Source organism: Falco peregrinus, chromosome 4 (genome assembly GCF_023634155.1).
Source record: "Falco peregrinus isolate bFalPer1 chromosome 4, bFalPer1.pri, whole genome shotgun sequence".
Lineage (NCBI taxonomy): Eukaryota > Metazoa > Chordata > Aves > Falconiformes > Falconidae > Falco > Falco peregrinus.
In genome coordinates this window covers 93,948,062-93,960,547 of record NC_073724.1, presented here as the reverse complement: position 1 = coordinate 93,960,547, position 12,486 = coordinate 93,948,062, and the positions used below count along the sequence as shown (strand labels likewise).

The following is a 12,486-nucleotide window of genomic DNA, read 5'->3' as shown; positions in this document are numbered from 1 at the left end:
TTAGAGCAGGTTGTTCAGGGCCTTGTGCAGTGAGATATTAAATATCTTTAAGGAAGGAGATTCCACAAACTCTTTGGACAATCTGTGCCAGTATTTCATCACTTCTTAGTGAAAAAGTTCTCCCATTTTATAAATGGAAAATAGAATTCAGGGGAGTGAAGTGAAAACCACTTTCTGTCTTTGCAAACTGCCTGCACTGCTCTTTCCTTTTTAAGCAAAAGCTAATCTCCTGTTACACTTGTTTCTCATTTCCCATTCTTATCCAGACATGGTGGAGCTGGAATGTATTTCCTGTGCAGTGATGCACTAAGCCTGATCACAGGCATTGCTTTGTCCCCGCAGGTTACAGTGACAATGGACGCAGTAAATGAGCTGTGCACTGCAGAGGCGACAGAGAAGGCTGTGCAGCAGAAGCTGGTGGCTAAAGGAAACTCTGCAACACCAGCCTACTTCTCGGTTGTCCCTCTGACTGTGGGAGAAATTCCAATTACTATTACTGTTTTTGACAGAGTTTCTGGGCACGGTGACAGCATTAGGAAGATCCTCAATGTTGTGGTAGGTATAACTAGTTGCGGGCAGACACTTCACAAATATGTGTTTCTCCTCAAACATACCTTCACTGTGTGTGGAGCTCTTGTGGAAGGAGTAAAATCATTGAAACAAAGCTGAAAGCAATCTCAGGAAACCTGTTTCTCAGCAAGGACTGAGCTATAGCATGGGGAAGAAATTTAACCCTGTAGTGGCTTGTGTGTAGTGTATATGGAAAGGATTGCTCCCTATGGCAAAAAAGTATCCTTCTAACCATGACATAGCAACCACTTCCTTCATGCAGTTAGTGCCCATCTTACAACCTTTAACTTCTAAGTTAACTGCTTCATCAATATTAATAAAAAATATTTTTTCCTTATGAAGCCAAAATGGAAGATGTCCATCTAGCAATATTTGAGAAGGCAATACTCTCTGCTGGTCATAAAGCTAAACCCCATTTTATTCTTTTTAGTTAATGGATCTCCAGTCTTAACAATTGCATAGGTAAAACACATACAGGCGAAGATGTTGCATTGATTATTTAATACCTTAGTTCTCTTTCAAAATTAGGAAAAGGAGGAGCCTTTTAGAAAAGACTACTTTTCAAGGGTCAACATTGATTGGCACAGACCCATTACAGCACCCGAGTAACCCACTGAGGACTACTTTCAATCCAATGAAAAAGTGCAAAATATAAATGAATCTTTGCACCATTGATGTCAGGGAATAGCCATGTAGGTAAAGACAAAACATGGGATGCTGGGAATCTGCTGTTGTTACAGGCCATAACTTTTCTGGAGATAGACACAGTCTCGTCTCAGAGCTCAATGCTACACCAAAACACTAAAAGGGTCTGTAAGAATAGTCTTATTAAAATAGAAACTGTAGGAAGAGGGATGTGTGGAAATCAGAAAAAAAAATAATTTTAAGCTTTATCAACAAGATGAACTCAGAAATTGGTGGATTTCATAGTTGAGAGGTTTATAAAAGAGAGTCCCACTGTAAAATTGACTTGGACATCTTATAAAGCTGAGAACAAACTTTATTTAATTCCTCTATTTAAAGTTTAATTTTTCTGGGGTAGTCTTGGCTAAAAGAATTTCACCCAGGGAAATATGTCAATAATAACGAAAAAAAGTCAGTAGAGTTCATTGGCATTTCAGCTGGGAGACTGAAAATCGATTCGAAGCTTCAGTTTTACCTGGAGAGAAATCTCACTCCAAAATAACTTATTTCTGCCACCTGCTGGTCTAGTGCAAGGGCGGAGATCGCAGCTTCCATGCAGCTTAATTTCAGGTGAGAGCGCTTGCAAAACTTTTGACTTTTTTTTCCTCAATTGTACAGGCTGAAGGTGTTCTACAAAGAGAAGAAGAGACCATTTTTATTAACAGTGCCTGTAAGTTACACGACAGAACTAGATACAGATGAGGTTTGGGGTAGGGAGGGTGTGTGTGTAAAGCCTGATGTAAATATCTGATGGGTGATGTGAAATACTTCTTAATATATGAATGTTGCCTTGGTTGACCAGAACATGTCACAGATCTCTTCATCCAATACATAGCAATAGACTCTGGAAAGAAAAATAATTTAATTTTGAATGTTTAGAATGGCTTTGTATTACTTCTGAGTTTCAAGATAGCATTCTTTAAATATTAGGTAGGCATGTATTTCATTTGCTAAAGGGTCTTAAAGCCTCATTTCAAGTAGAAAAATATCGCTTATGATTGAAAATTAAATCAATTTAAGAAAAGTAAGCATATTTCTTTTCATAAATTTCCATTTAACCTTTCTGATTACATTTCTGCCATAATTTCCATCAAATGTGAGATGTTTAATGAAAAGCATGTTCTAAAATCACACTGGATTTTTTTTATGTTTAAAGGGTCTGGATGTAGATCTCTATTTACTATTTATTTGCAGTGAAGTCCCATACACTGGACCTGAACAGACCAGCTGATATGATACCAGGTTCTGATAGTCACGTGTTTGTTAGCCTGAAAGGTAAGTGTAATTTTCCGTCAATAACTTCTGAATAGGTGACAAGACATACACCCCTTTGTGCTGCTCACTCCTGGATGTCAAGTCTCCACTCACTCTATTTTTTTCTGCTATGACTCATATGCTCTGTGCTACATGCCCAGGTTATAAAACAAAACAGCCCCAAGGCTGATTCAATATCTTTCCTCTTTCTAATTACTACTTCGCACTTCTATTAGATATAATAGCTTTATAGGGTCAACCCTGCCTCACTGTGCCCAGGCTAACATTATGGGAAGGCCAGAGAAGGAAGAGTTCACCTTCTCTAATAACTCCACATTGCATGTAAGTCTGTAGAAATCTGCTTTAGCCTTCATAAATAAGAATGTCAGTCTCTGATATGTAAGTTCTGTTTTTCTAAAGAGAAGATATATACAATCTTATATTCATTTAATCAAATAGTTGTATACATATATATACTCAAGTATATGTATTTTTAAAAAATCTAGCAAGTACTGTTATTAATGATAAAAACATTTTTTTCACAGACAATGTAAACTAATGCATACTTAAAACAAAGCATTCCATTTGAAATCCCTCTTCTAAAGTATGGGGTTGCTTGAATTCATCAAATGAGAAAATTGTAGAGAGGAAAAAAAAACAAACCCCCCTGCACAAAATGTTTGGCACGATTAAGGCATGATCTTTTTGCCCTCTGTGGGAGGATTAGGTCTGGTTTGACAAGACTTTACCAGCCCAAACCTGAAGCACCGGTCTTTCCCCCTGTCCTTGCTTCCCTGCCTCCAGAGCCTCAGGACTCTTTCTTCTTCACTGCCCTAGCCTCCTTTCTGAAGCTTTCTCAGGGCTTGGCACCTCATCCTTGTTCTTCTCCAGCTTTACAAAGTCTTAAGTAGCTGAAAACAGTGTTTAATAATCAGAAGTATGAGGCCATGCTGGAATGTCAACCTATAGTTACTATCACCTTTCTTCACGTTATACTAACCAGCTTTAAATACGGTACATACTGTGGCTTGTGTTTTTACAACAGGGAATATTATGGACGAGTCTGTTGAAAATTGTCTTAGCCTCACTGGAGTTGAGAAACTTATTCAAGTGCCCACAGGCTGTGCAGAGCAAACAATGGTGAAAATGGCCCCTGCGGTCTACGCTATTGAGTACTTGGATGCCAGTGAGCAGTGGGTGAACTTTAATCCTGAACGGAAGCAGGAAGCCATTAACATGATTGAAAAAGGTATGCAGGAAAAAGAAAGAAAAAAAAGAAGAAAAAACCCAAAAAACAAAACCAAACCAAAACCAAAGACCAATCCACATGGTCTTTGTTATCCTTTTGCACTGCACACTAATCGTTGCTATTTGCCAAAGGAGCGAGTATTGTCTTGACACAGCCGTGCAGAAATGCCTCTGACAATCTGCAGACAGACAGAGAACTGGTGAGGAGGATTTAGGAGACTAATTGCTTACATCTGACATTGTACGGGACTGACATTCCCAGTTCACCCTCTCTCTTGCCTGATTTAGAAGCAGAAAGTAAAATCTGAGCTGATCAATGTTGCTCTTCAGAGTAAATGGGCAGCAAAGGCCAGTTGTTCATCTCCTCCTAACGCAGATATGCAAAGTAGAGTAATAATGTCCTAAAAATGCTTATTTCTCCTCATAGTTCCTAGACAGTGCTTAGGATGGCCAGCTGGGATGTAGACATCTCTGCTGGAGATGTCTGTAGTTGGCAAGAGGCGTATCACTAAGGAAACTCCCAATGGTAATCATGATATTGACACTCTCTCCTCCACATTCCTATATTCATTACATGAGCTAGAATGACTCCAACAGCCTTGGACCAACCCAGGGAGTGAGTTCCCTTAGGGAGAGGAGAGCTGCGAGGCTGCTTCTTAAAAAGCCCACTCCAAGATGTGACCCAAACCTGGCGTTAGATGTCCAGCAAAGCCAGTGCTGCAGCACAGAAGTGGAGGTGGTCCAGCTCACAGGCACTAACACAGAGCCCAAGAGTTACCAGTGCTGTAGCAGGCGCAGCTGACCTTTCTGACTGTAGTGGTGTGTGCATGGCGTAAAGCAATGTAATGCACCCGTCTTCACGATTGTCAGACAACGTGACACACATTTCCTCAGTGAACAGTAAGGGTATAAATATTTAAAACATGCTACCAGTTGCTGAATTGGAAGTCTTTGCCTATTTGTCTAAAATTGCCTCAAGTGACATGAGATCCTGCTGACAAGTATTTGGTGTTATCAGCAGCATTTAGTGCCTGTATTATGCTTTTATCAATTCTTATCGAAGTTCACCAGGATAGAAAATGAGTTGTGTGGCTATGGTATAGACTTTGTCAAGATAATAGCAGTCAAGTACAGAGGCCACAACTCATGATTTCTAAGCCTATGTCTGACCCAAGAGATACGGTCTTGTATATTTTTTGATTCCATGCACCATAAAGTCAATGGTTTGAAAAGTTGTCAGCAATGGGAAATACCTTTCCCAAGATTCATTATACAGAAAATGCTTTGTAACTAGATACCCGCAGTTTTCAGGTTATTGTCATGGCTCAATTAAGTCAAACAAGACAGATTGCCTTCTAAGCCTAGTGCTTTTTCTGTGCCAAAAGCCTGCTGACCCAGTCACTTCCTCCTGAATGTACCCATCAACACCTCCATCTACTCTTCCACTAGTCAATACCAAACATGTACACGTTAATACAAGTGATATATGAAAATGCCCAAGAAATATGTGTATTCTCTGAACAGTTATGTGCTGTCCCATTCACGCAGGTTATACTAGACTGCTTGAGTTTCAGAAGGTGGATGGTTCCTATGGAGCATTTAAAAAAACCCCTAGTAGCGTATGGTAAGTGTATATTTCACACTTCTGATTTTTGTTTAGGTTTTTTGTTTGTTTGTTTATTTGTTTCTCAGATACCTCTAGTATCATTTGATGCATCAGGAGTTTTTTTGGGGGAGATGGATTTTCAAAATCTGGTGGGTATGGTGTTGCCTATGTGATTTTGTCATGGATGTCAGCCATGTAAGTCTCTGAGCACGTTTAGTCCTTGATGAAGGAGATTTATAGCGGGCCACTGATTGTTTTGCATTTGCCACAGAGTAGAAATGTTAATGCTGATGTTGAATGATGTCTCACTAATTCCAGTGCACTGTATTGAATATGAATCCATGTACAAAATTAGTATGTTTCTTTTCCTGTCAATATACTCTTCTATAAATATATGCCAGCACAAGTTTGGATTATTTTTTTTTTTTTTTTTGTGCAGGTTAACTGCATTTGTTGTTAAGGTACTGACAAGGAGCAGAGAATACATTAGTATCCAAGACAGTCACATACGCAATTCAATTTCCTACTTGATTAATCAACAGCAGGCAGATGATTCATTCCACGACTATCACCCAGTATTTGACAGGAAAATGCAGGTAGGTCATCTGTATTTAGAAGAATCTTTTGCACATTTAGGGCTCCTAGGGATTGGAAGGAATATCGTGAGTTGTTGAGTACCAAGAAATGTATGTAAAGAAAAGAAATCTGTGTTGTAAAATGAATTTGTTAAAAGGTCTGTTAAGGTCAGAGATGCATAGTTAGCACTTGACCACCTTCATCTTTTCACCCAGTCTTAGATAATTTTGCAGCTGACCTATGCCTCTAGAGCACTTGGAGAATTAATTCTGAGGGATCTTATACAAAAAAAAAAGTATTAATTTTATTAATGATCTTTATCAAATCACTAGTGAGGCTTTTACCCTAAGAAGCAGCTCAAGAACCAGCCAAAAAAGTTTTCTGACCTGTGTTCATTCTGAGATACTTCTATTTCACATTTGCTTCAGGAGCTGTGCGTGGTAACTTTGTACAGAGACTTCAGTCTTCACAAGCAAACAACCTAGCTTCTCCTAATGATAAACATTTGGGGCTGAGTGAAGGAGAAAGTTGTTATCAGAGGTTGTTGATGATCCTAAGGTTATTGTTAAAGTAGAGCATGAGCAAAAAAAAAAAATATCACAAAGAAGAATAGGAATGAAAATGCAGACCTTCAGGGAAAAAAGCTGAGTACACTTTGTAGTTTAGTTTATCAAGATGAGGAATAAGAACTTATCTAGTAATGGTTTATAAATACCTTTACAGGAGAAAAGTTCTATGTGTTAGAGGGCTCTTTAGACTATAGGGAGTAGCAGAGAAACAAAAGAACCAATCTACTAGCACTTGGAAATTGAAGCTATGAATATTCTAATGAGAAACCGTAGGTTTTTAACTATAAGTTAATAGAACTAAATATTTGATTACCAGCTGAAGGATGTAGTGGTTTCCTAATCTCTTAACATAGTATGATGCAAACTGCCATTGTAGAAGATATACTTTAGGTGGACGCAAGTTAGTGAGCAAAATTAAGGGTAAAACTACATAGTCTGTGGTCAGATGAAGGTCCTTGACTTCATGAAAAGTAATTTTCTAAACTTATTCATAGGAATATACATGTACATTTAACTTTTCCTTTTCATGTTTAATCTTTCAGGGTGGCATTGGGTTAGCAGAAGAGGATTTGGCTTTGACAGCTTTTGTAACGATAGCACTGCAACAGACTTTACAGGTCTACAAGTCACCTGATGTGGTAGGAAGCCTGTCTATCTTTAAGTCTAAAGGCTATTACATGATGGCATGTCCACCCTATTATCTGCAAGTACTGCAAAGGAGGAGGTAAAAGTCTGTTTATATTTGTGGTGGATAGGAAAAGATGCCACGGCCTAATGTATGACAAGGTGTTTCAGGCTATGCAGTCTATCATCAATGGCTTTAATCACTAAGCAAAAATTATTTAAAAATGCCTCTCTACTCACTACAGTGAAGTATTCTAATTTCCTAGTACTACAGTGGTAACAGTTAATAGGACTGACTGACCTTTTCACATGGATCCATTCTGTTTTCACAGGTACAAGCGATTAGAGGAGCAGTGGCTTACATGAAAAAACAACTCTCAAGAAATACCAACTGTTATTCTATAGCCATCACTGCTTATAGTCTGACGCTTGTGCAATCTGATAGTGAAGAAGCCCGGTTTGCAAAAGAAAAATTAAGAGGCTGTTCTATTTTTGATGCAGGTACTGGTAACCATTTTTCCAAATTCAGTTAGAAGGCACTTTGCCTAATTGAAGCACTTTGAGCACTCTTATATGAACAAAACAAATTCAAGTAAATTATGACAATTTAATTTTATAGAAGCATATCTGTATATGTGCAATGTACTTAATTATTTAAATTAAGTAAATATTTTAATGCTGAAAATTTAATATATAATTTGGTTAATTAATATCTAATTAATTATTATCACTATAAAGTAACATCTTAGCTTTGTGGAGTTTGGATCGTGATCTTATCAGCTGTTAGAATTGGAACAAAACTATGGTAAATAGCCATTTAACTTCTTTGCTTCCCTTGCTGCCTACCAAAGTTTCCACATCCCTAAAGTGCATTAAAAATAAAAAGCCCAAGCTAGCTGAGAAAGAAACTTTTGATGGGTAAATAGGAATGAACAACTACATATGGGAGTAGTCCAGGCTGGTTTTGTGATCAAGAGGGAAGGTGCCTTTTCCAGCCCACCTGCTTTCAAAGCCCCCTGCCAGTTCCAAGTGCTTTGTTCCAGCTCCACATCAATCACATCTTTCCCCCAACCCAGTGTGTGGCCATGGTCAATGCTAAGTCAGCTGGTTGTGTGGCTGCACTGCCACATTATTAATTTCTCCCGATTTGTTTGATAAATAAGTTATAGGTTAATAGCCATAGTTTAAGCATAGAGAATATGCTTCTCCTTAATCATGGCTGAACTTATAGGCATAATTAATACTTTTGTCTCTTGGGGACCACCAGGCACAATGATACCACTCCATCAGATGGACATGGCTGTGCAATGGGATCATTAGACTACGATGGTTGTATAAGTCAAAATTGAAAATTGTGGTTTTCATTTTCCATTATCTCTGCTTCCCAACTGATTTGTTGCTCTCATGACAACATCTGTGTCTTGTGGTTCCTCAGCACTATGACATGAAATATCTACTGTGTAGAACAATAGTCTTTTTTGGAAAATGTCTTTACCAAGGGGATTCAAGACTGAGTTATTCTTGCAGCAAAGCAGCAGCGCTCCTGGGGAAATGGCAACAATGCAGTCTCAGTGGAAACCACTGCTTATGCATTGCTTCAAACTTTGCTCCTGGAAGACATAGAGTACGCAAGGCCAATTGCTACATGGCTGACAGAAAAAAGGAACTACGGTGGAGGATACTGCTCTACACAGGTGCCTGACCAACAGTCTGGGTAGAGCTTCAGGGGGAGGGAAGAAAATGGAAACCCCATAAAAGCTTACTACTTCAGATTTGAAAGCATCAGAACAGTTAATGTTGAACTTCTGCGATGTAAGAAGCACTAAAGATTTTGGCTCATTAATGAAAAATGTGCCCAAATAAAATGGTTATAAGCCAGCAAGGATTGTTTGTGTTTATGAAAACTTATTATAATCGAAGGTCAGAGCTGCAGTGGTTTTAGGATTTTAATGTTAAAAGAAGCTGGGAAATTAACGGAATAGTCCATACAGTTAGGAATAGGCAGATACAGGAGAACTACAAAGCAGCAAAAAAAGATAAAACTGAAGAATAGCTCCAGGTGACCGATCATGTCATCTTACATATTGTTGAAATATCCTGTCATAATTGTTAGGTTTTTTGTATTTCTTTCTCACCTAGGACACAGTGGTGGCCTTGGAAGCTCTGTCAGCCTATAGCATACAGACATTGAACACTGCTTCCACAAACCTGACTGTACAACTGGGAACACCTGGAAGACAAAAAGACTTCAGTATTACTCTGACTGGTACTGATGACGCGGTTCAGAAGCAGCTAGAGGTACACAACCATCCATTGTTTCAGGCTTTGTTTCTTCAAACAGGACAAACATTGCATCATCCGGCCAAGGTTTTCTCATGTTAACCAAACATGACGTAGCTGGTTTATAGTATTTTTCTAATAATTTAATCTCTAAAACAAAATAATCTTTTTAAAGAAAAAAAAAAACCCACAACAGATGCTTAGCAGTACACTTTAGAGGTGCTTTTGTGCCTCTTCAGGGACTTTGGTGACAGGAGTCTCCCCCAGTAGTGAATAACAGCCAGGACCCCGAATCTTGCTAAGGAATAAGAAAGAAGGGAAATATTTCCCAGTGTGTTTGGGACCTATGAAAATGTCAAGTCCAAACTGCAGAGGAGAGAGTGAAGTTGGGAAAATATGTATCCTGGGCCCCAGAATGGCAGAGTAAGATGCACCAGCCCAGCACATTAAAAGTCTTCTGAGACCTGAGGTTTTGTAACTCCTCCCGTAGCTAAAGGTTTTCCCTACCCCAGTTCGGAGAGGTAAAGGCATAGAATACTGTCAAGATCACAGGAAAACAATAAATCAAATGCTGAGCAAAGACTAAATCTCTTTTTCTTTCCCTCCCCCTCCTTGGTTTCCAGTTTGAACTTGGAAGAAAACTTGAAGTGTCTGTACACGGCAGAGGAAATGGGACAATGAGCGTAAGCTATAAATCAGAAAATCAGAGTCCAACTGGACTTTTTTTAATCCTTTTTTGAAAACAGTGAGAAATCATTTACCATGCCTTCATCCTTTGTGTTCCTACCCCCAGATTTCTGAAATTTGAGGCCTACAGACTGCCCTGGTGGGTAGTCAAGTTTTCCTGGGTTTAACTTTAAGTCCATGAAATGTCAGTGCTGATAGAAGCAGCTGGAGTTTGTAAGACTGCTTTGTGGTTGGGAATGGAGAGTTACCTCTAAGGTCCCTCACCATTTATGATTTGCACATGGGACTTCTCCTGCTTGTACCCATGACCCCTATGCAACTGGAGTTTGTGCCTCTGGGAGACCGGTGTTGCTCTCCACACACTCATGTGCCATCAGCATTTGCTGAATTCCTGTATGTATAAATCCCTTGTCATTTAAATGATGGTTTCAGTAGTTTGCCGTTTGTGTGCTCATCTTAGATATTGAAAGTGTACCAGTCTTCTGAGCTGAAGAACAACATGTGCAATGATTTGACTTTGACGGTGGAAATGGAAGGGAGCATTAAGTATGCCGGTGAGTGAGAAGGGAAGTGGCTGGGTCTCAAAGGTGGCAGGTTTGGCCAGCTGCTAATGATACTTAATGGCTTTCCAGCCTTGGAAAGCGGGAATAGATGAATGAAACAAGGCAAGAGAGAGGCCTTTGAACTCTGCCCAGCTATTGTTTCATTCAGCTCATTAATATTTTTGAATAGTTTAATGACTATGCAAGTGACTGTAGGTACAGCGGGTACCTAACAGATACACAGGTACCATTAGTAACTCTGTTACTGGAGAGCAAGGTAAACTCCCTTCACGGTGTTCCTGGCTGCCATAAGGGGAAAGCCCAGCTCAATTACCTGGCTAATAAGGGACCTACTATGTGTCCTTAAAAATTCTTTGGGACAGATCTGCCACAGGTTTTTCATGCGAGCAAGACTGTGTTTTCCATCCCCCAAAGTGTGCATTCATCACCCTCTCTGCTGATGTCTGTTTGAATACCCAACTTTTGGAAGCAGGGATTGTCCTTTACATATTTATGCACAGCCTAAACCCCATTCTTAGCTAGATCTGTTGGTTGTTCTTACTATAATTAACTCTAAAATGTTAACTCTGAATGAATTAGAAATACTGCAGTGGTGTACCACAAACTTTCATAAAATCCATAGATGGCATGACTACCCACTGGTACTTACCAACATACAAAAAAAAGATAAATTCCCAAATTTACAAATGAGGGTAAAATGCCAAATTACCAAGTCCTCAGTCAAATCTGTGCATGGCTGATCATGTCTGTCATCTCCAGAAGCTGCATACTCTGACGAAATCGATGATTATGAGGAGATAATTGCTGCAGAAAAAAGCACATTTGAGCCACTGTCTGAAATAGAGTGGTTTGATATCCACAGCAGAAGGAAAAGGGATGTGGTCTCTCCCAATAAAGCAGAATTGCTGCAGTACAAAGTCTGTGTCAGGTAAGTCTGCAAGATCAGCTCTTCACTAGAAAATGCATTCTTTTTTGTTTGTAATTCTTCTCGGCCACCTTCCTTATATCCACAAGGTTGGCACACAGCCTGGTGATCTTCTCTGAGTATGCATACACTGTAAGCCTGCGAGCTCTGTACCGTGGCAAGAGAAAAGGTTTCCACAGAATGTATTAGGTTTAGGTGGTTCACACAGACCTCATACAGCTATTGCACATTCTGCCCCATCAAACTCTGGGCAGACTCTGAAGCACCTGGATGGCTAATGCTTTGAAAGGAGTCTTTCATTAAAGAAAGTAAATACAATTGGAACACAGTAACAACACATTTAGAGTTTCATTGCTTACTGGAGATACGCTATTACTTTCTTCATAGTCATGTTCTGGCCTCATAAAAAAGAAAAAAGTCTACTACTCTTGTGGGGAAGAGAGGAGGCAGAAGGGACATCTTGTTGTGATGATCAAGAAGCAGGCAAGGGTAGAGCTAGTGAGAAAGAAATCCTCCCATGCAGAATAATGCTGAAACTGCTTGTGCTCTCTTTCACAATCTGGCAAGGGTTGCAGATGCACAAAGTGGTGGCTGCCCAGAGTTCTCCTTCTAGAAAGGTGCTGGGTGGCAGAGGCAGGTCATGCTCCCCAACAGAATTTAGCCTTCCCACTGACTTCTGACAAAGCCTCCGAGGCAGTGGTCTTTATCCCCACTCCCAGGCAGCAGCATGAACAATAGCAGGGGAGGGCTGGAGCTACCCTAACTCCCAGATTTCACTCCCCCTAGTCAAACATGTATTCTGTGAATTGTGTGCTGGCTGAAGCACCATTTTCCCCACTAATTGCTCTGTAACATTTATCAACTATCATATCCACTGTTCTGCAGAATATTGCTGAGTGT

At 39.7% G+C, this 12,486-nt stretch overlaps 1 protein-coding gene across 1 annotated transcript in view; it reads left to right on the top strand.

Moving 5' to 3' along the window:
* Positions 1-12,486, top strand: part of LOC101924008 (complement C4) — a gene marked incomplete at its 5' end in the record, with an annotated part of 42,626 nt that overhangs the window by 20,005 nt on the left and 10,135 nt on the right. Inside the window, 13 exons of the mRNA XM_055803121.1 lie at positions 343-555; positions 1,873-1,924; positions 2,449-2,529; positions 3,554-3,757; positions 5,305-5,380; positions 5,802-5,958; positions 7,050-7,145; positions 7,464-7,632; positions 8,659-8,825; positions 9,271-9,429; positions 10,035-10,094; positions 10,559-10,652; positions 11,421-11,589. Of these exons, the coding sequence (XP_055659096.1) occupies positions 343-555; positions 1,873-1,924; positions 2,449-2,529; positions 3,554-3,757; positions 5,305-5,380; positions 5,802-5,958; positions 7,050-7,145; positions 7,464-7,632; positions 8,659-8,825; positions 9,271-9,429; positions 10,035-10,094; positions 10,559-10,652; positions 11,421-11,589 (1,697 nt within the window). The remainder of the gene's footprint in view (positions 1-342; positions 556-1,872; positions 1,925-2,448; positions 2,530-3,553; positions 3,758-5,304; positions 5,381-5,801; positions 5,959-7,049; positions 7,146-7,463; positions 7,633-8,658; positions 8,826-9,270; positions 9,430-10,034; positions 10,095-10,558; positions 10,653-11,420; positions 11,590-12,486) is intronic.